The following is a 25,036-nucleotide window of genomic DNA, read 5'->3' as shown; positions in this document are numbered from 1 at the left end:
TCAGAGTCAAAAATGTTGGCATTTAGAGCCTGCCAATATAGTGGGCTTCCTTTCGGCCACTGGAGATATTTCACCCCTTCATTTTCAATGGATGGTTTTACTGCTTTTCCTGCCCAGAGAACCATAAAACAAACATTTAGTCAAGGAAAGTGAAGTACTTCAAACTTCCTGCACCTGCCTTTAATACGCCATTGCAGCATGCTGTAGACATAAGAACTCATTCTGGAACATAGTAGAAAAAGATGAGGGAAAGAAACCCATACAGTTATGTATCGCTTGATGGTGAGGATACATTTTAAGAAATGCATCCTTAGCCAATCTCATCATTGTGCATTCACCATAGAGCTTACTTACACAATCCTAGATGGTACAGCCTACCACACACCTAGGCTGTATGGTATAGACTGTTGGTCCTAGGCTACAAGCCTGCACAGCCTGTAGCTGTACTGAATACTCTAGGCAATTGTAACACAATGGTACGTATTCATGTATCAAAATATATCTAAACACAGAAAAGGTACAGTAAAAATATGGTAGTATAATCTTATAGGACCACCATCATATATTTGGTCCATCATTGAAAGAAACATTGTTATGTGGTGCATGACTGTATATCTAGATATATATGTATATACACATATGTACAGTGTGCATATGTATATATATATATATCTACACACCTATACATATACATACACCAAAAGCAGAGCACTCAATTATTCTCATTCCATTGAGATTTAGGTGAAAAATTAAAAGAACAAATGAGAGTATACACGTGCTCCAGAAGCTTAGAAGGAGCCTAATCTTTAGTTACTGCTTTGTAAACTGTGGCTAGAAAAGGTTATTACAAAGCAATGCTTATGGGGCTCTAGTGCCATCTGGTGGTAAGTTCTTAGAAATAGCTATTTTTCTTTTCTAGATATTTTACCTCAAAGGATTTCAATAAGATTAATACATGAGGAATGCAATGAGGGGAACAAAAAAAAAAAAAAGAAAAAAGGACAGTGGTGGTGTGAACCTCTGAATAACACAAAATGCCACTATTTTTAAACTAACTGACTTGGAATTCGTTCTCCAAGTGTAGTCCCCAGGCTAGCAGAATCAGCATCAACAAGGAACTTATTAAAAATACAAATTCTCAGGTTTTCCCCAAAACCCACTGAATTTGAAACTCTGACAGTAGGCCCAGTAATTTTAACAAGGCTTACAGGTGAACCTGGTGCTGCATTCTCAAGATTGAGAACATTGCTTTAAGCAACAAAACAGGTAGCTTTTCCTGATAAAAAGTCTCCCCTGTGTCCCCCAAGACCAACAAGCAATCCTAAGAAGGGACAGGTATACAAAAACCACTCCTTACCGTGCAGTGATGAGCGGGAGCTCCGTGCCACACCCCGCCAGCCAGGAGGTGACACTGTAGACCGGAGGGGATCCCGCCACAGAGACTGATTCCACGAGATTCCCCCCTGGGCGAGCCGTTCCAGAATCAGCTTGAGAAACTAGAGACCAGTGATCCAATTACTATCAAGTGACTCAAGATGGGAGACTTGCTGTGTGGAAAATCCCAATTGGAGATGTGAGAGACTCAGATCTCAGCACACACCTAAAGCATAGATTTTTACTTATCCTGCCTCCTCTCCATGTAAAGAACACACAGAGAAGAGGCAGGAGGATCCGCCATTCAGTTTAGTACAAAAAGGAAAGTGCAAGATCCTGATTTAAGGAGACGAAGGCTGATTCCACAGAAAAGTTCAATAAGCCCCCAGCCCGTGCTCCCTATGCTCTTGGAGGCACTCCTACGCAGTTAATCTATTGCAGTGTACCTGCCACCTTTTCCTCCTTTCCTTCTAGCAACTCTAAAGATGTTCAGCTGATCCTCTTAGGAGCACTGAACTCAGAGGCACACATGGGAGTCCTTGGGTGTTTATCCATCCACAGTGTGGGGCCAGCACGTGTGCAGAAAGAGTGCACGCTTTAAGAGAGACCACTGGTCAAATCCTGATTTTTTCACTTCTGTTGGATACCCACTCGGCTAATCCACATATGCTCCGTAAGACTCAGTTTTCTTATTTGTAAAGCAGGGATTATGACATGCTTGATTGATAGCAATCTGCAAGGCAAGGAGAGTTTAGTGAGACTTAAGATTTAAGGACGGGTGCTGTGGCTCACACCTGTAATCCCAGCACTTTGGGAGGCTGAGGTGGGTGGATCACGAGGTCAAGAGATCGAGCCCATCCTGGACAAAATGGTGAAACCCCGTCTCTACTAAAAATACAAAAATTACCTGGGTATGGTGGTGCGCACCTGTAATGCCAGCTACTTGGGAGGCTGAGGCAGGAGAATTACTTGGGCCCAGGAGGTGGAGGTCGCAGTGAGCCGAGATTGCACCACTGCATACCAGCCTGAGGACAGAGTGAGACTCCGTCTCAAATAAAAAATATTCTTCACATGCTTAATGCTTAGCACCTGCTAGGCATAGAGCTGGTGGTCAACAAATGATTATTTGCTCAGCTGGGTAGAGTCACTGAAGGTTCAGTTCGAGGGTCAGTGGTCACTAGATTCCAATCTCCTCCACACCCCTGCTGTGTGAGCTAGGGCAAAATATTCAACTCCTTTTAGCCTTGCTGTCCTCATCCACAGGTGGAGATAATAGGACAAACTCGTGGGCTTCTGAGAACTAAATGAGAAATAAATGGAAGCTACCACTGTCCCGTGGTAGGGGAGATAAAAAGAAGTTTCACAGAGGACATTAGGTGGGGGGATATCATCAAATATAAAATTGAGATCAGATAAGTGATATACAATTAACTATGAATATTGAGCCCAATTGTGTAGTTTATGTTGCCATTAAATAATCCTGAAAACAAAGCCACTGCCAGCAGGGTTAATGTGACAAAGTGGGAGGCAGACCGTTTCACGCAAGCCACCCCAGCTTCTCTCTCGTCTCCACCCTCTCCCTTCCTGCTCCCACCTCACCTCATCCCTGGATGATTCCAGATACACAGAGAATTTGGTGGCAAAGAGGTGGGGGCAGTGAGAAAAGGTTCTGAATCCTTGGCTTCAAGTGTTTGGAGAGGCAGAATGGCATTCAAGGGAGAAAAAAGAAAAACTGAACGGCACCTACTATCCAGTCCTGGGTTTTCCAACCAGCGGGCTCCAGTGTATGAAATATTGATTCTCTCAGCCTTCTGGAAATTGAGGTAACACTTGGGGTCAACAAAGACCCCCAGCCAGTTGTCTCGGGCACTAAAAAATTCAGGCAGTCACCCCAGCATGTCACATGAATAGTGCCATTTTCTAAGTGTGCCAGAGCATGAACAGGTTTGGAACAATAAGCAATGACCCAGATGTCCCCAAAACACTTAAACTACGGAAACAGAGGAGAGATGGGATTTTGATGAGAATCGAAGATGATGTAATTTCGAGGCTGATAAAGAGCCCCTTGCCACCCATCCCCAAGTTCCCCTGCCTTCAGTACTGCCATGTGTAGGCAAAACCGAAAAGTTGTACATTTTCTAAATCAAAATGTAAATGAAGGTATCATCCTTTTCTTCTTGGAAAGGGAAAGAGACTATAAAAAGTAGGCTAGCTGACCACAAGGATTTCACAGAGATGGAAACATGAGCAAAAGTTGGAAGTCTGAAGACACTGAGGGCAAGCTGCACCATTCTGGGTTGGCTGTGGGTGCACATCACACACGGGCACCTCAGCAGGGCCTCGGAGGAGGACTTCATCCTTGATTCACGGGCAAGAGCCAGGTGAGACGACTGTGCCCAAGAGAGGTCAAGGGAGACTTCGGGAAGAAAGAGTCAGGTGCTATCTCTAAATAATGAGTGGCAAGAGTCTGGGGAGGCAGAAAGGACAAGACCTTCTCTCTCAAGAAGATGATTACCTTCCAACTCTCACTGCATCTATCTTGAAGGTTGTACATCAGACTCTTAGCCCATTTACAGGGACAGACACTGCTGTGTTCCTTCCAGTGGCTGGTATGATGTATTAACTCATGGAGAGGTGGAAAAATCCTGCTATCTAATGATAATAATAATGATAACAATAATTGCTTATATTTATTGGCCACCTCTATGGACAGGACCGATAAGGAGTGCTTTATATTAAACCTTGGTTAATCGTCACAGTAATCTAATGAAGTAGGGTCCTTATTATACCCATTCTACAGATGAAGAAACCAAGTGTCCCCAGCAAGAAAGGGAAAACTGTGGTAAGAGTATAGACACCAGAAGCAAGAGCAGATAGTGGGGAAAATCGGGAAGAAGAGGGACTAGCTAGAGAGACATAAAACCAAGTGCACCTCAGCCCCCTCTGTTTTCTAGAGGCAAGGCAGGCAAAATGGAGAATCACCTGCTTCCTCCTCATTAAAAAACAGTAACCCCTAGCAGGAAAGTTTGAGGTAGGCATTTGACAGGCTTGTAGAGGAGAGAGAATTTGATGATTACCTGTTAAGTTTGTGTCTGCAATAATAATTTCATCCACATAGAACAGGCCTGTCTCCTGAGCCAGTGGGAGAAGGTCAATCTGATGAACCAGCACTGGGGAGTTTGCCAGAGGGGGCTGGAGATCCCCGGAGCAACGCACACACGTCTCCCAGAGGTCAGTGCAGCGGAACTGCCAGCTGAAAAGCAGCATAGAGAACTGGGCTCTCAGCAAGTGCCTGCAGTCCTCTCCCATTAGAGCTCATTTTCCCAAACCTGGGGCAGGGGCCTCAGGGCTATGCAGCCAGGAGAGAGACCCCATGAACCCCTGCACCCATGCAGTCCTGGGTGCCATAGGTACAAACACTCCACCCAAGATGGGCTCAGCTCAGCCTTGGATATAACACCAGGAGTTACCTTTTAAGTCAATCATTCATCCGTGACACGCACTGTCAGCAGCATTTTCAAATTACAGTTTAATTATGCATCGTAAGCAAATTATAATGTTAGGCTGTAACCACAGAGAAGATTGATACTTCTGGACATTACCAAATTCATTCATGAGAATTATGTGGGAAGCACTGAATCAAGGGATCAAGATGGCTAAATTTTATTCCAGAGTCACTAGCTGAATGAATTTTGATGAATCACAAATTCTCGGGGCCCCAAATTCCCTCTATCTGTCATGTCAAAGAATGTTCTCTAAGGTTTCCCCCAACTGTGCTGTTTTACGATTCTATTCCTACTAGAAATGTCAGACTCCCTGTAAGAAATAGTATATACGGGCCGGGCGCGGTGGCTCAAGCCTGTAATCCCAGCACTTTGGGAGGCCGAGGCGGGTGGATCACGAGGTCAAGAGATCGAGACCATCCTGGTCAACATGGTGAAACCCCGTCTCCAAAAAATACAAAAAATTAGCTGGGCATGGTGGTGCGAGCCTGTAATCCCAGCTACTCAGGAGGCTGAGGCAGGAGAATTGCCCGAACCCAGGAGGCGGAGGCTGCGGTGAGCCGAGATCGCGCCATTGCACTCCAGCCTGGGTAACAAGAGGAAACTCCGTCTCAAAAAAAAAAAAAAAAAAAAAAAAATAAAAAAAAAAAAAAAAAAAAAAAAAAAAAAGAAATAGTATATACTTAACAATTAACTGCTCTGGAGTCTAACTTTTTGGTCAAATAAAATATATTCAAATCCTCAAATTAGTATACAAGGCCCAAATATAAGACCATGAGTGCCTCACTGTCCCCAAGAGAGTTAATCCTCCCAGCTGACCAAATTTCCACCATGGCTCCCCACCGATTAGCTACCTCTTGGGGCTGGTCCTCATGAGACTCCAGTCACAGGTGGTGTTCTTCACCATGTTTTGAAAGCCAATTGTGAAGGACACAGTCATCTTCAGGATCTTGTTTGTGTGGCCTTTGTATGCAAGACACAGCTATGGACACCAAATAAGTCCTTCAGTTCTATTAGTGCAAGAAGCTGTCATTCAAACAATATGTAGTGAGGAGCCCACATCCCTAGAACCCTGCCATAGACTATGAGAGTCAGCCCAGTTCCTGCCCTCCAGAGCTACCAGTATAGCCAGAGAGACAAATAAATAGTTACTTACCTAGCTAAATAAAGCTGGGGAAAATACAATAAATACTTTTTCTGGAGCCAAAAACATGTTATTAAACAGAGTTTTTAAATGCCTATCACTGTGCTTGGCAGTGAAGATTTTAGAGTACCCACTTAAGAAAACCCCTGTTCTAACCCAATTACCTGTGCAACCTCAAGCAAGTAACTGAACATCTCTGAGCCTCAGTTTCTCAACTCTAACTCCCCAGCATCCTTGGCTTCTAACTCAGTTAGGGACAAAGCTGTTGGCACAAAAAAACTTTAAAGCAGGAGTGTTCAACCTCAGCACTATCAATATCAGGGGCTGGGTAATTATTTATCGTCGGGGCTGTTCTGTGCATTACAGGGTCCTCATCAGCTCCCCTGGACTCCACCCACCGATGCCGATAGCACTTCCCCAGCTGCGACAACCAAAACTGTCTCCATACATTGCCAACTCTTCCCTGGGGGGCAAAATCACCTCCATTGGGTGCCCCTGCAGAAGAGATGAGGCTGAAGAAGGGAGGACTCAAGCCTGAACCATTTAGCCCCAAATCCCATAGCAGCCCGACTAGGAAAGGACTAGAAACTACTGCCATGAGCTCTACCACTGCAGCAAAACTCACTCCGGTTCCCAAAGGGCAAGTGAGTTGCACTTCTTTTACAAGAATGGTGGAGCCATCAGATCAAAGAATGTAAGAGGTGTTTCAGAACGGCATCAGTCAATTCAATCCATCAATAATAACAACAACTAGAGTAACAATAATTAGCCTTCGCTGGGTCCTAACTGTGCATGCACTTTACTAGATTCTCTCATTTAATCTATACCACAGTCCTGAGAGATAAACCACATTACTATCAATTTTACAGATGAGTAAATGAAGGCATACTGTACGTAAGACAGACATGGAAGGCACATGGGTGTGGATTCAGGATTTAAAACCAGATAGTCCAATGACACAGTCTGTACTCTTGGAGATCAGATAAAATATTGCAACAAATAAACACTTCCACAGGTCTCACAGCTAACACAAAGGCATTTCCAGGTAATAACACACAAGTGGGGACCAGTGGTGTCTGTTTATACCTAAAACCGCAGTCGAGAGACCTAGAACCTCAGCCTGAAACAACTTGGGTAGATCACAGCAATCACCCCTTTGTGTTTCTGTGTTTTCAGTCTCAAATCCAGAGAGCAATACCAATTCCTAACCCCCTGACCCAGAACCACAAGGGCTGCTACTCACCTGTGTATACTGATCCAGCCGATAGCCCTTCTGGGCAGCCGAGGGAGTTAGGACAATGTGTCGAGGCTGACGGAGGCTGAACCTGCCACAGAAGGGCTCCGTCCCACTGGTGAGGTCCCCATCAGAGCTGGAAACTTCTGGGCCTGGATGCAGTTCAGATAAAATAGAAAAACAGGCATAGATGTTAAACAAGATAGAGCTTCCTGACACATGTGCATGATTTTAGAGTATCTCACTTAAGAAAACCCCTGTTCTAACCTAATTACCCATGCAGCCTCGAGCAAGTAACTCAACCTCTCTGAGCCTCAGTTCTTCAATTCTAACTCCCCAGCATCCTTGGTTTCTAATTCAGGGGCAAAGTTGTTGGCACAAGAAGACTTTAGAGCAGGAGTTTTCAACATCAGCACTATCAATATTTTAGGGGCTGGATAATTCTTTGTTGTAGGAGCTGTCCTATTCACCATGATATGGGACCCTCAGCCCTGGGAGAGCTGGGCACAGCATGAGTGGTCAGCACCCCTGGTTTGAAGGCTCCAGCTGTAAGAAACTCATTCTGTGTTCCCCGAAGCCTTGAAAATCTTTTAGCATTTTCTCTGTGTACCAGGACTTGAAGAACGATTGAGAAGCAAAAAGACAAGGAATATCAAGATGTTCCAACATCTTGATATTCAAAAATAACTAGATGTTCAAAAATAACTAGAATTTAGTTCAACTTAGTTTTAAAAACATACCCTCACATTTTAAGAACTTCTTAAGACAATTTCTTAAGTAGTAATTCCTTTAGTATAATCTGAAGATTAAGATGGTTTTGTCTATGTTTGCATGTTTCTCACCTATGTCTTCGTCTTTGACCTTTTTCCACTGTGTGGTATGGCTAGTATGGGAGAGTGCTGCATTCTACCTCACAGCTCAGAAGGAATGCCTTTTTTTTTTTTTTTTTTTTTTTGAGACAGAGTCTCATTCCGTCACCATGCTGAAGTACAGTAGTGCAATCTTGGCTCACTGCAACCTCTACCTCTTGAGTTCAAGCTATTCTCCAGCCTCAGCCTCCCAAGCAGCTGAGACTACAGATGCGTGTCACCTGGCTAATTTTTTGTATTTTTAGTAGAGATGGGGTTTCAGCATGTTAGCCAGGCTGGTCTCAAACTCCTGATCTCATGATCTGCCCACCTCAGCTTCCCAAAATGCTAGGATTACAGGCATGAGCCACCGCACATGGCCGCCTTTCCTTTCTATTGACAACCACACCACAAGCATCACCCTCCCACACACAGTGCCAGTCCCTCAGCCACTCAGTAGCCAAATCCAGATTTCATATTTTTGTTTGACTCTGTTAGCATCTTGGAGAGGAAATGGGGATTGTGCTCATTTTATAGAAAGCAAGAAGACAATGACAACAAAGACAATCAATGTGTCAAACCAGGGACAGCACCTCGTTCAAATCCAAGTCGGAGAAGGATGTTAGCTGAAAGGGGTTCCAGTTTGCATTTGACTGCAAGTAACTCCTCAATTGTTGTTTGAATCTATTACAAAGAAAAAAAATACCAGGAATTTATATCATGAGCATAAAGACCACCCTCAGTTCTCCCACCCCCATCCCTCATTTTTTGAAGAAGTCTCCCACCAGATGAGCTGTGGCATTTGCAGGGATTGGCTGACTAGAGACATTGTCCCAAGTAAGGAAGAAGCTTCCTCTGCCTGACACATTCAGCACCTAAAAAAGTCAAGAGAGACAAGACTAAATGATAGTGTTAATTAAGCCAGAGGGAGAATCTAAGAACACCGGACATACCTCCTCAGCTTGCTATTTCCTTTTTGTTATAATTTTAACTTTTCAATGCTCTACCATTCAGAAATCTCTGAAGAGCACAGCATCATCACCTAATGAGAAATTTTGTTGTAATAATCTTATATTCTCTCAAATCCAGAGAGCAATACCAATCCCTACCCACCTGACCCAGAAGCACAAAGGCTGCTACTCACATGTGTATACTGATATTATTTTGTTGGAATAATCTTATAGGTGTCAATCTTCCCTATTTGTCTGTGCCCTTTGATTGAAAGTATGAGATGTAATGGTTGCCATTCAATGCTGCACTTTCAGCCCCTCTCACCAATTGCTTTCTCCCAAGGGTAGACCAGCAAGCAGAGGCATCCCCATGGCATGGCCCCTCTCTTGGAGGCTTATCCAGTCTCTGCTTTGCTTCCAACATATTCCCTGTTGGGAACATTCTACTTTTGCTATGGGGTAAGTTCTACGCAGCTTTTAATTTCTTAAATCACTTGTTACTTTCTACTTTGTTCTATGGTTGTGTACATGTTTTACTATTAGACTGTAAGCTTTAGAGGGCAGAGTCCATACTGACTTGTCTTTGTATACCAAAAAGTGAACAAAAACTATAATACATAAAAACTGTTCAACAAAAATATGGGGCACAACTGAGAGACCTAAAGGACATGACCTTTTCAAAGCGAACTTCAAAAACACAGCCTGTAGGGAAATAGGACCTGAATCAGTCAAAAAATTATGGAATTTCATGTGTATATGGTTCACATGCATGCATACACATGTGTTGGGGGTGTGTTTAGAGGAACTTGTCTTTACTCTGGAAAATAGTTCTAAAAGAAGGCTTACTTGGAACTTAAATTCCTAAAACCAACTCAATGAGTAAGATAATCTCAGTAATAAGACCTTACATTTTTGTAGACATCTTCACAATGCTGTTGGATACCCCATTTCTTTGACAGCAAGGTTATAATGACACCTCAGGTCCCCAGACTCCCAGTCAGTGCTCCTGCTAGGCAGGGCTTTATTCCTTCCAGAGTTCAACTCCAAGGGACTGGGAAAAAACACAGACCTGTACTTCTGGAAGCCTCTGGGCTTGGGCTCGGATCTGGTGCTTCTCCCGGAGGTAAGTGGTGACCACATCAGGATTCAGCCAGGTGTTGTGAATCTGGACACCAATCCTCATCCCTGTACTTGGGGCTAACCCGTGATGCTCTGCTTCCAGGTAGTACTTGGCTCCACCCAACAGCTCCAACTTGGGAGTCTTCTGCTGCCAGGTCCCTTCCTCCCTATTCTGTTCCCAGGAGTCAAACCAGTCAGTAGTGCCAACGCTGATGGAGGCCACTTTCACCTGTGCCCAAAAAAGCATATCATGGTCAACATTATGAAGCTTCCAGGCATATCTTTCTCAAACACTAAGTGTCTGAAGTGCTACAAACAAGAGGGTTTTGAACTGATCTGCCTTTTAATGTATTAACCCAGTTACCTGGGCCCTGTGGTTGTTTATACTTCTCCAGCAACGTGCTCACTCTCTCTCTCTCTCTCTCTCTCTCTTTCTCTCTCTCTCTCTTTCAATTGAGAGTACTCAAATGAGACTAGATGGGCCATGTTTAGAGAAGTAACAGTCAACCTAAACCCTAGGATTACATGATGCTATAGAGAAAGTAGTATTAAGCCTTTGAGAGACCTGGAATGTTGATACATTAAAATCTATGACATTTCTCCAACCAACTAGCAAACCAATATGAGAGAAACATATTAACAATTTGAGGAAAATATTGTGATTCTTTGTCAATGGCATAAGTGCATTTTGGCTGCTTGTTAAAGGCATCTTTTCTTATCCTTCAATGTTCATGGGGAATTCCTATGTATAGCTGCCTACATCTCTACCCCAAATTAGCGGAAAAGGCACAAGTTATGGAGTCAGGTAAATTTGGGGTTGAATCCTGAATGTGCCTTGTGCTATCCAAGTGGATTGGGCACACAATTTTTCCTATTTTTTTGAGACAAGATCTCACTCTGTTGCCCAGACCGGAGTGCAGTGGCAGCCACAACTCTCAACGCTCAGGTGATCCTCCTGCCTCAGCCCCTTGAGTAGTTGAGACTACAGGTGTGTGCCACCATGCCTGGCTAATTTTTATATTTTCAGTAGAGACAGGGTTTTATCATGTTGCCCAGGCTGATCTCAAACTCCTGGGCTCAAGTGATCCGCTTGCCTCAGCCTCCCAAAGCACTAGGATTAGAGGCATGAGCCATCACCACTGGCCCACACAATCTTTCTAAGCCTCAATTTCCTCATGTAGAAAAGATACATATGTACATATGTATGTATATACACACACACACATACATTATATATATATATATATATATATATATATATATACACACACACACACACACACATATGTACATTTTGCAGAGATGCAGTGAAAACTAGACACAAGGTCTATAAAAGATGTAGCATAATGTTTGGCTTACAGTAAACACTCAATAAACAGTAGGTTCACATTCAACCAAATTCTTTTTCAGCAATTAAAGTTCCTGGTCATCCAATGGCATGTTAAAACTATCTGTAAAACATGAGAGCCTTAACTTTGATTCTTCCTTTCTTCATAAGACTGTCAACAGAGAAAAGGAAAATGAGAAGACAGTGAATACCTTAGTCCTTGGTTCCTCTGACCAGCTGAAATGCAAGGAAGCTTGGCTGTCTGCCTGAATCCAGAAAGTGTAATTATTTGTCTCTGGAGCCACAAAGAACCCACTGAGCCGTGCACTGTAAAGCAGAAGAACATAGAGTCAAGCAAGGGTAACCAACGCCCAAGTCACTGAACCAACAAATAACTGCCCTTGTACTTTGTCTTCTTTTATGGTAATGAGAAAGAACAACCTGATTCTCATGCCACATGATTGTCCATAATATTCTAGAAAGAGCTATAGCACCAGCCTAGTCTCAACAGCCCAATACATCTCTACACTGGCCACAGATCCCCTTGCTGTTGTGTCAGCTTTGCGAAAGTTGTAGCCACAGCACACAGCTATATGGAGGCTTAGCTGATAAAACTGCCTAACACATCTATTGCAGGCCCTGGATCATGTATAAGCTCAATCTCTAGTAAATATTATTCCTCTTACTAGAAACAAAGAAAGATTGCTTATCAGAATTCGCTCTGAGCTAACCAGATACCTCAACACCTTCAGAGAATATTTTTCTAATTAAAAATATGACCCACAGATAATAGTTAATTCAAAATGTCAACAATTTCAAATTAAAACTCATAAAATGCAACTTTGAAGATTACAGGCAATTTCATAAAATATTTTTTTAAATATATTTTTAATATTTAAATTCTAGCAACCTAATAAAGGCAGACACAGTTAAGGAACTGATTAGACTGCCTAAATAAATACCAAGAATATTATCTGATTATGCTAATTTTTTAAATCTTCAGATGATCAATATCAACATGTTTTTAAATTTTGCTTTAATGTATACACATTATCTTCATTTCTGATAGAATTTTTAAACCAAAAAATAGCTTCAAAAATAACAATTTAAAGGTTCATCAATATAATTACATCAACTTACCAATATATAAATAAATATTCTAATTTCTTAATTTAAAATTTTTAGATTTTAAAGAGATTAATGAGAGAGGAAATGGAAAATTAGTTGCTCTCTGGCTTGTGGTTCCTCAAAATGGCAGTTAAAGGGACATACCCTACAAGACCTACTGTAGAAGTCAAAATGTTATTTTGCCTTTTGGGGTGGTCTGACTCACTCCTTAACATTCCCAAACACACCAAATGTAGCTGAAAGATTTCCCTTTGAATATTATTAAATAGTCATTAAAAACTATGATAAAGATGAATTATTAGGTGCTACGATAGACCACAAATTAACTCCCACATTTTTGTTTATTTGTTTCTTTGTTTAAAGACAAGATCTCACTCTGTTGCCCAGGCTGGAGTACAGTGGTGTGATCATGGCTCACTGCAGCCCCTAACTCCTGAGTTCAAAAGATTCTCCACTTCAGCCTCTCAAGTAGCTGGGACTACAGGTGCACACCACCATCCCTGGCTAATTTTTTATTTTTTATTTTTTTTAGAGACAGGGCCCGGTCTCAAACTCCCAGACTCAAGTGATCCTCTTACCTCAGCCTCCTAAGTAGATGGGATTAGAGAACTGAGCCAGAGCATCCAGCTTTAACTACCACTTTAAAATCCTAAACTGGTGATTAAGTACCTAGTTACCAAGGCTTCAAGAGACACTTTCCTGTTCACAGATTACCAACCCTACTTGGCTTATTCAATGCCTAAAAATCCCGAAGCTTTTTATTACGCCATTGAGTTGAAATCTATTTACTGGTGCAAAAGTAACTGTGCTCTTTGCCATTACTTTTGTGCCAATCTAATAAAATGGTAAAATATTTGGAGGAGGTCGCAGACTGGCTGAAATTCACACTCAGAAGTCACAGCCGTCCACTCTGAGAAGGATTTCAAAGGGAAAAGAGATCCCTCATTCTATAAAGGACCCATCCCTCAACTTACACACTGAGAACAGACTGAGGAAACTGTGTGTCTGAGCAATTTTTAAGGTTTTAGATTTTTAAGCTTACTTTAGATTAACAGAAATTTTGGCTACATCTTTGAAAGGATTAAAAAGACTAAAGGAATTACACACCATTAAACAAGAAAATCGTAATCATGATGCCATCACTACTACTGAAAACAATGTCTCACAGAACCCATAAGAGCTTTCCCTCTATACAAGGCCCATTGGGTTGACCTTCAGCACTGGAAGGGTGTTATTACAGAATGCTGCCTAGATTCTGCTCCCTCATATACCCAAAGGGCAAATTCTTGGATCTTTCTTTGCATCAGCCAGAAGTTAGTTTTACCTCTTAACCATGTACCTAAAAAGCATGTTTTACCCTGCTGTCTTTCAAGTCTCCTGGCCTGCTCAACTCTAGCTCAATGTTCTAGCTGATAATCATCTCCAGAACAGATTGTAAACTTAGTTGTGGAAAATATAAATTTTACACATTCGTCAAAATTTGTCCCTGAACTAGCAAGACCAACACTGATTGAGAATACTGTCAAACTCTGTTGTTGTTGAATTGGCTGGTGTTATAAATTCCCTGGAAATTTCAATACCTTCCATATCTGTCTCCTAGCCTCACCTAGGTTAGTAAAGATGCATTTGATGTGGACTCCCACTTTTGCTACAACATACCTGAAAGGTTGTCCTTCCTTTGACCAAAACCCAAATGGAGAACTGGCATTAGGGACAATCTGCCACCTGTACCCTGGGGTGGCTTCCGTCAGTTCCAATCCCTCAACAGCATCTCCAACTTCAAAAAGAAGCCCTCGATTGCCTGTAAGACATGTAGGTCTCATAAACCGTACAGGGCACAACTTCCCAAATTGGAGAACTACTGTATTTCAAATTACAAGGTGAAAGATGACCCAGAGGCTACCTGTAAAAGTGAGTCAACCTAGAGCCAGATGGAGCAGTCACATGAAAGCTTCTCTAGATAATATTAAATACAGATGTTCTGGAAAGCAGTAACATTCCTTGGGGTAGGAGTTTGCCTTTTTAGCAGGAGTACCTAGAGAAGAGAACCAAGTCCTGGATAAAATGTGAATGAGCACACAGAAGTTGAGGCTGAGTAGAAGGAGGACAATGTGATTGTGTGCTTGTGACATGTCTTGGCTTTGTGCTTGTTAAAGCCAGAAGTGGACTTCAGTGCCTTTTAAGGCCCAGTTCAGTGGGGAAATTCAATTCTCTAAAGTCCTTTTTCCCTATAACATTGGCAATCCTTAAGTTTCCCAAGCGCCATGGCCTCAATTTGTGGATCTGCGCACAGAGCCAAATATGTGGCATGCTGCTATTATGTGACATTTTAAATGATATTGTATTAATTTGTATTTTTATTAAGCAAACCCCAAGGCCAAAGGCACAGGGACCATCAATACTGAATACTAACTTAGGTTGAAGTTAAAAGCTCTGGAATCACAGCTAGACATGTAGCTTTCAGCAAATTCCTTGATGTCCTTGCATCTTCATTTTCTCATGCATCAAAATGGGACCAGTAATAAAATAGCAGTAATACACTAGGACTAAGGGAAAATATATACACAAAGAGCTTGGAATACAGTAAACACTCAATAAAGGTAATTATGGTAATTATTATTTTAAACTAATACTGTTGTTCCTCAACAACTCCCAAAAGGGAGAGGTAGATAAGGAACAAACAGAAAAATAAGAGCATATTTTGAAAATATTACCTCAAACCATACCAAGTCCAGCTCGGCCATAGAGACCCCCACCCAGGTGGTGCTGAAGGCATTCAGAAGCAGACACCCAGATAGAACAGCAAAGCGGGACTATCCAGGGGCCAACAGCCTTCCCAGCTGAGAGCCTCAGGGGCTGACGGCATTCTGGACTGAGAGCCTCGAGCAGATGCTGACACACGTATTTATTCTCTCTGAACAGGGGATTATTATTAACAGCAGGTGTTCTGTGTTTTCTCATAGAACCAAGACAAACTAGGTAGGCAGCTGGTGCCTGCTTACCACTGATCACGGACAAACTAGAAAGCATTCTCCACGAGGGAGCCAAGGGGGTGGGTCCCATATCCCATACTTACTGTTTTAACCGGTGTATGATATACATATGCTGTTCTGCTACTTTAGAATGCCCCAGGCAGTTTTCCACTTGGGAGGTGGGGGGACGGCTAGGTTTTCCTTGCCATGGTTCTTCTTGGTAAACAATATATCCTACACTCAGTATTTCTCAGCAATCATACACTCAGCATTTCTCAACAAAACCAGGATTTCTCAACCCAGCATTACTGTATCGGCTGGTAACTGTTGTGAGAGGGTGCCCTATGCATTACAGAATGTCTAGCAGCCTTCCTGGCCCCGCCCACTAGATGTCAGTATCACCACCATGACCACCACCACCACCTCCAGTCTAACAGCCAAACAGGCTTCTACACATTGCTACCTGTCCCCTGAGGGGCAACGTTGCCCCTGGTTGAAAACGATTGGTTTACATAGTAATTTGCTGGGCTTTTGTGGAAGAAGCTTCAAAAGCCCTTCATAAAGGACATTACTAACTGTCAAAACCAGCTGCATTCAGGAAATTATCCTACCACTACCCAAGCAGGGAAAGCAGGAAATAAATACTCAAAAAGGGAGCAGCCTCTCTATTTCCTGACAGGAAGCACACATTATCCCAACTACTTGTTTCAGCAGTTTTGTTTCCTTGGATGGAAGCCCTCCCTGAGTTAAAATTGCAGATCTGGGAGCTGGAGAATTCTCAAGCCAAAACTCTGCATGCATTTTCACACCTGAATGGCCTTTCTTTAGAAACGTTTCTTCCCCTGCTGGGCAACTTTCCTCGTAGGTGCTGTGCCTCTAGAGTTGACTCTCGGCCGCCTGTAGTTTAACCATTAAGTCAGCCCCTTGGGCACAGATGTGCAGCCTGTGGTTCCCAGCTGGGTAACACACCAACCGCCCTTCATCCCTGACTACACTTGAGCCTTCGGTTCTAATGCTCAGCAGAAAAGTGCTCCAGTATAATGCTCTTAATTTGCTGCTGTGGGGTAGGACATTTTAAATAGAGGACAGCTGAAAGCTCCCTTGCCGCCTCCATTTCTGCCTACTTCGGGCGTAAGCTGGTGGCAGCATCACAACACATCCCTGTTTTTCAAAGCAGCAGACAGATGCCGACAGGGGAGAAAAATTCATATTTTAATGCATCCCATTGTGCCCCACTCTCCTGCCTTGTCTAATGCTGTTGTTTTGAGCAGAGCAGACTCTAATGCTCCTGCCTTCTTAGCCAGTGGACGTGCAACAGACCCATCAAATGAAGGAGGGCAGTTTGGGGGTTTCCTCCAGTAGCTGTAACAATATCTTGAGGGCAGTTATGCTTTCTGGATCATGGTCTCTTCTGGCTGCCACTGGCCATACATCCAACTGGGGCTAGATGCACAATGTCACGAAAAACCTGAATAAAGCTAAGAGACTTCCTGAAAGGATAGCCTTGACGATGGTATTGTGGACCCAGGGCCCACTGAGTTAGCCAGTCAAATAGATGAGATCAGAATTCACTTTTATTTCTACTCACCAGTCCCTCATGATTAAAGCTATAACTAGAGAGTTCATTGAACAGCCCTGGTGGTTTCCTTACCTGGCTGAGGGGAGGTGAGCCTCGCATTTTTTCCTGGAGCCCGAGTGGTGCACTCAATCTTCCTGGAAGACACATGTCTAATATCACATGGAATACCTAAAGGGAATTAAAGAAATTTATGTACATATGTGTATGTGTGTATAGGTATACATATACAGATATGTGTATATATACGTGTGTGTGTGTGTGTGTAGAGAGAGAGAGAGAGAGAGAGAAGAAGCAGTGGGAAGATGTGATGGCAAGACCAGACTGAAGTAGACAGGCTCCTATTCTAAGGTAAAGGGCTAGATATAGATGGAATAGCAAAAGCTGTCACCCCAATTGAAGGAGAAAAGAGAGAGTGCGGAGCATAGGGCAGCTTGGAGTATTCAGAAGGAAAGACACACAATGGAATGCTCTTCACTGGGGACGTACTGAACCACTTGGCCAAGCGTGGGAGGTAAGTGTGGCATGACAGTGTGAGGACACTCTCCTGTATCCTTGGTGTCACCAACTACAGAAGCATCCCACCAACTACAGGAACTGGAAGAACAAAAGGCTCTAGAAAGATCCACAAAAGGGTTTGCCAAGGTTGGGGTGTGGGGCAACTCCAGAGTAATCTGCATAGCAAATGCCCACCCATTCCTGCTTGTCTATATCAAGATAGCTAACAAGGAAGAGTGAAGAAAGGGGCTGTTTTTATTAAGAGTAAACCTTTGTCAAGAAGCAGCTGTATTTCTTTCTTTCCCTTCACTCACAAGCTAGGGGCACCTGAGGGAACTGCCTCTGAATTGTGAGTGTGTCTACAGGACATCCTGTTCCTGTGACCCATGTACTGCAGGACTGAGATCCCACCTGGTCTCAAACACCTGAGTTATCAAACACGGTAAGTCAGAAGGAGCAAAGCGAGCTTCCTCCTGCACCTCTCATGCTAGACAGACATATAGTCTCCTAAAGCAGCTGAAACTATGAACTATTTTCAGCCACTTCAAGATAGTTACCTGCGATGGTAACTTGGGCGGAACTGTCAAAGAAGTCTCCTGTAATTGTGATGTCTGTTCTTCCCCCAAGGCTCCCAGTTTCTGGAAACACAGATAATATTTCTGCAAGAGTTTGGAAAAAAAAAGTTAGCTTTTAAATATAGATCAGAATATGACCCAGATAATAATATAATAATAGGAGACATTAATAATTTCTTGCTTTAGCTTTCTAAGTCCAGCAACAAGTTGAGTTTTTTCTGGTAATTACTGTTTTAAAATGCACATAATAAGAAAAGGACTAGAAATACGTATCATCCAGGATCAATATTTGAAAGGAGGGGGAAATGTGGAGTTGTTCATGGTATCTGCTAAAGTCCCTAAGTATCATGATGTTTTCTTAGAAAATCTGTCTCCTGACCTCAAGGACAATATTGACAAGTCAGGGAACAGTAAATTACAACACAAGGAGCCATCAACTTTGGGTACACTGGGAAAGACTTCAGTTCACCCATATTAATCATGATTCACTCTAAGCAGAAGAATGACTTTCACTGTCTTGAGGAATTTCCTACTCTTCCCCACACTGAATGCTCGCACATCATACCTCATACCCAGTTCTTTTATGCTACTCCTAATTGTTTGAAATTGCCTACAGCGGCCGGTGCGGTGGCTCATGCCTGTAATCCCAGAACTTTGGGAGGCCAAGTTGAGTGGATCACCTGAGGTCAGGAGTTCAAGACTAACCTGACCAATATGGTGAAACCTCGTCTCTATTAAAAATACAAAAATTAGCCAGGTGTCATGGTGTGCCCCTGTAATCCCAGTTACTCGGGAGGCTGAGATAGGAGAATTGCTTGAACCCAGGAGGCAAAGGTTGCAGTGAGTAGAGATCATGCCACTGTACTCCAGCCTGGGTGACAGAGGGAGACCCTGTCACAAAAAAAAAAAAAGGAAAAGAAAAGAAAAGAAATTACCTACAGTAATGCGACACATAGCTTTATCTCATCCTTTCCTCTCCTGTGATCAAACTTTGACATTTCTAAGATTGATTCCCTCCAGGGAAAAGAGGAGTTGTATTTTGTGTAAACTGAAGGTACAAAGCCTAATGATGAATGGTTACTACCTAAAAATAGACATTTTATGAGGATATTTTATAATGCTTTTTGCCCATGAGACAAAGCAGAGGAGAAATATGGGGGGCAAAGATTGATCCCTTGCCCTCAAATACCAAAATTCACCACTAATTATAATAACCCCGTGCTTTTAAACTACTACTTTATAATTCCTTTTTTTTTTCCCCACCGGCACTGGAATTTTGTATCAGTTTTATGTAGAGATTAACACATTCTTTTGTTATGCATTTAAAATTACACAGATCAAAGACAAAACAATTTATAAAGTTCTTAAACTTTTAACATAGTTGTAGATAATTGATAATTTTTTTCAACATTCACAGAGCACCTATTATATAGCACTAGGGATATAAAGATGAATACAAAACAGTTCCTGTCCTTTGAGAAGATCAGCATTGTAAGGCAGGTATGCAAAACTATCATTTAATACCTTAGGTTGGAGAAATTAGAGAGTATATGAAAGAATAGAGAAACTGAGGAGTACAGTGGGAGTATTGAGGTATAGAAGAAAATGTTTAGAGATGACACTAATCTGAGTCTTAAAGGATGAATTAGAAGTGGCCTAGCAAAGTGGAAAAGGAGAGGGCATTTAAAGCAAAAGATAGCCTGAGTGTGGAGAGAAGGAATTGCACAGTGCATGTAAGTGTTGCTGGAATATGAGAGAGAGAGAGAGAGAGAGAGAACAAGGATATCAGAAGCTTGGCCTATTTCCAGTGAGGGATAGCAAGCCATCAGAGGATGGTGAGCAGGAAGAAACCATGCATCAGACAGACGCTTCATGCAAGGGGAAGGGCTTGAGGAGGCAGAGAGCAAGTTGGGGCCTCTAGAAACCACTGCAGCATGTAACACAAGAGGTGATGGGGTCCAGAAACAGGCACTTGCTGTACAGATACATCATAAATAAGAGATAAAAACTGGCAGCAATTGGTGATCGAATGGATATGGAAAAGAGGAGGAAAGAGAAATACTGGATGAATTACAAGATTCTTGCTCCTCTAACTCTTTAAGCCACTTTTGGAATAAGAAGGATAAGTGCCACTTTGTCCATTTTAGAGATGTTTCATTGAGGCTCAGAAAGCTTAAAAGGCTTAACCATGCTCAACTAGTGATTGAATGTCAGCCCCTGAAGAGCTCAGCCCAGGGCTCTTTGCAGTTGTGCACACCCCATCTTCGTACAGCCTCCTCTGCTATGAAGAAGTTCTGGCCTGTAAGTCCTGATCCCAAGAAGACATTGGCCCTGGAAATGTAAAAGAGCTGTGTCATCAGAGACACCTGTCAGCCCATCAATCATTCCAGGGTTTGATGGTAATGGGCAGGCTCACAACAAACCTTGGAGTGGGGTGGCAAGAAGACTGTACTTCCCACCACATATTGGCTATGGACATAAGATGTGGAATTAGAACTACACATTCTAGCACTAAGACATCTGGCTTTGGACAAGATGTTTATCTGAGTCTGTTTCCTCATCTGTAAAATGGGGCTAATGTTACCCCATCTCATACTTAAGTGAAATAAATATTGAGATCACATGTAAGACACTTAGCAAGGGTCTGACATTCTTCCTGCAGCACCTATCACTATCACTACCACCTTGAGCGCTTCTTCAAACTTAATCCAAACAGACTAGTTATACTGTTCAAAGAAAGAAACAATAAGGGTCAAAATTCAGCTGTTGCAGGAGAGTAAATGACATTTGCTCCATGACCTGTGAATTATCTTGCACTTCTGACAAACGTAGATTTTCATTGCTTCTGGAATCTGAATCTTCCTCACAGAAATTTCTTCAGTGGCTGTGTGACTGTATTCCATTCTAGAACCTAAATATTCTTTAGTAGTCAGCTTTCTACTACCAAATCGAGTTCACAATTCCATGCAAGTTTCCAATTTTCACATTATTTTTTAGTGTGAGGGTTTACTCATCAGATGGCAACAGAACAGCTTAACATCCATGTTATTCATAAATTGTTGAATGAATGTTCAGAGACAGATGTTCAAGTAACTGGAAAGATGTGCTCTAAGAGTTTTTAAGTGTCATCTTTTTTCTTTTACTTTCAGAACATAGAATAAAGCAAGACTCTTGTTTCTTTTACTCAATTTAGATTCATAGACTTTGTATAGAAGCTTATTATCAAGTCTTTTTTAATGTCTTAACTAAACTTGACATGGATACAAGCAATTTAATCTCAACCAAAACCAAGATGCCATCTGTGATCATAGGGAGAGCTTCAGATGTTAATGGTCATCAGGAAATGGCCAAAAAATAGGGAAAGAGGGACCAACGTTGTGTGAGGCACAAGGGAAGGGAGTACATGGTGAAGGGAAATCGTACCTGAGTGTGTCTGGTACAGGAAAAGGTCCTGTTTAGCGCTGATCAGCCATGCCTTCTTGTGGACCATTGACCTTTGAAAAATACGAAGTTCTGTTTTGAATGAAAATATCATCTGGGATTGTATTTTTTTGGTTGGCTGCCTGAAAGGAAGATTGGGAACTAACCTCTACTGATCCTTAGCACAGTTGAAACAGCAGCTCCCTTGGATGACTACAGAACAATACCAATGAGACAAAGTTGTTTTCTGATACATAAAATTATCATATGGGAATAATGCCTACTTCATAGGGTGTCACAAACATTCCGCAAAATAAGTGTGAAAAGGCCTAGTCCTTAGTTGGCCTATAGTCAATATTCAACAGATATTAATTTCATTTTTCCAAAATGAGAAAGAGATACATTCTCCATACTTTGGGCTGTAGAGCTATATATAATGTGTTGCTGTCATTACAATGCAATTATTATCAATTAGACCCTGCACTTTTAACAGAAACACCTGTCAAATCACATATGGGCAAAATGTAAGGTAAGGATCCAGAAATACAGAATCCTAATTTATCACTTCCAAGTGTGATGAAATGTGGACCCCTTCCATCTTGAAGAAGGCACTTGCTGGATGATACAATGCATTTCATGAAACCATGCTCCTCAGAAGACACATGTGACAGTTTTCAACCTATAGTACTTTGAGATTACTTAAGAATTAATTCCCAAAATTCTACACCGCCACCATATTGAAACACACATTACCTACAGATGAGAGAAGAGGACACAATTTTATTCACTCAAGTAAAAAAAGTCATGAAGGCACATGTGGTCTCATTATGCTATTCTGTTTGTATATGTTTAAAATTTTTCATCATAAAAAGATAAAGAAAGTAAGCAAGATGAGAGAGATAGCATAAAATGAAGACAAATTTGCCTATTTCTATTCCTAGTTACTTACTTGCCTCTGTTAAATACTGAGAAGCTAACATTCTGGGAGCCTGTAACACAAAGAAACACATATTAACTCAGGAATCTGCATGAATCTTCTGGGCCAGGCCACCACTGCTTTCATAAGCCCAAAGACTCCAATATCATCAAATTACCATCCAAACCTGTAATTTCTTTAGTGGTTCCCCCAACCACCAAAAAAAAAAAAAAACCACCTCAGAGGCTTAGCATCATTAACAATTGTACTTCCAGCAATAAAAGGGCAAAAGTAGTATTGCATAGCAGGGAAGAGCCCAGGCTTGGCGTTAGATGGAGCATAATTTAAATATTGATCTACTGGTAACTAGCTTCAATTTTCTCACCTGCAAAACCAAAATAATCCCTTCAACTTCACAGGTTTATGTGACCATTAAATTGGTTTCTATATGAGCTGTTTCATATCGTAATGTTTTCCAGGGAGTTCTCAACAAATAGTAATTGCTGTTATTATTATTATTATCCTCATGAGACTCAATCTTACAATTGTTTTTGTGTTGGATACAGAGAAAGAAATGGATACGACTTTAAAATTACGTTACTTCTCTAACAGACCTATGTAATCGCCTTCCACATGGCACTGCAGAGTCCCAAGACCGTGGTCCTCCTGAATAGGATAACTAAGGAAAAGACAAACTGAGGTAAGAATGAACAGACAACTCATTGCCACAAGATCTGATTCATTAACCAGGAAAGTCGAAAACAAAAGATAACACAAATTTGCCAGAGAAAATGGTAGGTACTGAAGGTATAATGAGTTCATTAAGGCAAATGCTTAGGGTAATACTGGTTAGTATTACCCCATATATATACTAGTTAGTAATACCCTAAGCACTTGCCCTAGTACTAACTAGTATTACCCTAAGCATTTGGTCCTTTCTTTTCAAATGCATCATATGACAAGTATAGCAAAACACTTATTTAAAAAAAAACAATCTGTTATCAAGTATGAGCCCCAGAAAGGATAATCCTGAGCTAACAAAATGCAGGCACAGGAAGTCTAGCACAAGTGTAGAACCTGGCTCTACTATACACCGGTATGGAAAACTGAAACCAGACAGTGTCATTCTTGTAACGGCCTCTAAGGAAGGGCAACCCATCCTGTCCAGAGTGAAGCAAAAATCCAGCAAAATGTTGAATATTTGAACTGGAGTGTGCAGAAACTTATTTCTAAATTTTTTAGTTATTTTTACCTTTGCTAGTCATTGAAGCATAGTGGTTAGAATCATGAACTCTGGGGGCTGGTTAGTGAGACAAGGTTCAAATCCCAGGTCTGCCACTTGCTCATTTTGGGACGTTGCACAAGTTACTTAACTTCTCTGTGTCTCAAATTCCTCATCTGTAACATGAGACTAATAAATGTACATACTCCCAAGATTATTGGGTGACTTCAATGTAAAGCATTAGAGCAGAGTTTGGCCTATAGTAAGCCTCTAACAAGTATTAGCTATGTGTTTATGTGTTTTCAAGGAAGGTTTTTGGCATCCACTTCAACATGCATTTTGAATCAATCCCTGTGTCTTTTTCAGTAGCCTAAAGATAAGGCAGTCAATAGCTATGTGTGATTTCTATTTTAGAAAAGAAAAACAGGTATGTGTTGAGTGGGGAAAGAAAGACAGAGAGAGCGTGTGTTGCATCCATGTAGAAGAACTTACAAGCATATGCATTGGCAAGATAAATAAGACTCTCACCAGCTTCCCGTCTGCCTGTTTACAAGAGAGCAAGGAGTAACCCATTTGTCTCCTTGAGCTTCCAAGATCACTGGGCTGGATTAAAAAAAGAAAAGACAAGACAAAGGATAATTGTGCAATGCTCCCAATAAACATTCCTCACAAAACTCAGAGGAAACATGGTTATGAATTATTCTACAACATTGCAGGTGGCTGAAGGCTGTGTCTCAAGTGGATGTTAAGTCAAATTCTCAGCAGAGAGTAGGGGTGCACTCATGGCTAATGCTTTCACATTAAACAGAAAATATTTCCCCCTTCCCAAAAAACCTTCATCGTCTCCACACTGGCTATATTTGTTCTATAGCACGGCATTTATGCCTTTATTCCCTCTTTCACAGGCTTTATCCCAAACCAAGGCTGAGATGGAACCAATTAGCAAATATGGCACATTGCCAAGGATGTACTAGGAGTTTCTATCCCCCACAACAAGAGTAATTTTCTTGTAAGGTAAGTTGACTATTGCTTAATGCCAGAAATGTAAATCTTGAGAGTAATCAGATCATGTTCTCTTCAACTAGGGTAAAATCAGACAAACGGAGTAGAATAGAAGAGGATGCCCCCAACGCATCCAGAGTGAAGGAAAAATTAGACACCATGTATAGAATCTATGCAGCTGAGCATATAGTAAGATTATTTTCCTTCTACCTTATAAATCCTCAGTAT

The 25,036-nt window shown here is 41.8% G+C and overlaps 1 protein-coding gene across 1 annotated transcript in view; it reads right to left on the bottom strand.

Annotated features, from left to right (window-relative positions):
* Nucleotides 1-25,036, bottom strand: part of PKHD1 (PKHD1 ciliary IPT domain containing fibrocystin/polyductin) — a 364,705-nt gene that overhangs the window by 327,379 nt on the left and 12,290 nt on the right. The window contains exons 7-21 of the mRNA XM_037727929.1: nucleotides 24,335-24,409; nucleotides 23,199-23,263; nucleotides 22,618-22,657; nucleotides 21,672-21,742; nucleotides 18,231-18,332; nucleotides 17,251-17,346; nucleotides 14,287-14,428; nucleotides 11,712-11,826; nucleotides 10,123-10,401; nucleotides 8,889-8,978; nucleotides 8,697-8,787; nucleotides 7,265-7,407; nucleotides 5,732-5,859; nucleotides 4,452-4,627; nucleotides 1,358-1,496 (exon numbers count right to left, since the gene is read on the bottom strand). Coding sequence (XP_037583857.1) covers nucleotides 1,358-1,496; nucleotides 4,452-4,627; nucleotides 5,732-5,859; nucleotides 7,265-7,407; nucleotides 8,697-8,787; nucleotides 8,889-8,978; nucleotides 10,123-10,401; nucleotides 11,712-11,826; nucleotides 14,287-14,428; nucleotides 17,251-17,346; nucleotides 18,231-18,332; nucleotides 21,672-21,742; nucleotides 22,618-22,657; nucleotides 23,199-23,263; nucleotides 24,335-24,409 — 1,752 coding nt within the window. The remainder of the gene's footprint in view (nucleotides 1-1,357; nucleotides 1,497-4,451; nucleotides 4,628-5,731; nucleotides 5,860-7,264; nucleotides 7,408-8,696; nucleotides 8,788-8,888; nucleotides 8,979-10,122; nucleotides 10,402-11,711; nucleotides 11,827-14,286; nucleotides 14,429-17,250; nucleotides 17,347-18,230; nucleotides 18,333-21,671; nucleotides 21,743-22,617; nucleotides 22,658-23,198; nucleotides 23,264-24,334; nucleotides 24,410-25,036) is intronic.

This window comes from Cebus imitator, unplaced genomic scaffold, assembly GCF_001604975.1.
Source record: "Cebus imitator isolate Cc_AM_T3 unplaced genomic scaffold, Cebus_imitator-1.0 Scaffold248, whole genome shotgun sequence".
Classification (NCBI taxonomy): Eukaryota; Metazoa; Chordata; class Mammalia; order Primates; family Cebidae; genus Cebus; species Cebus imitator.
Note: the sequence above shows the minus strand (reverse complement) of the source record. Positions and strands in the feature narration are given on the sequence as shown.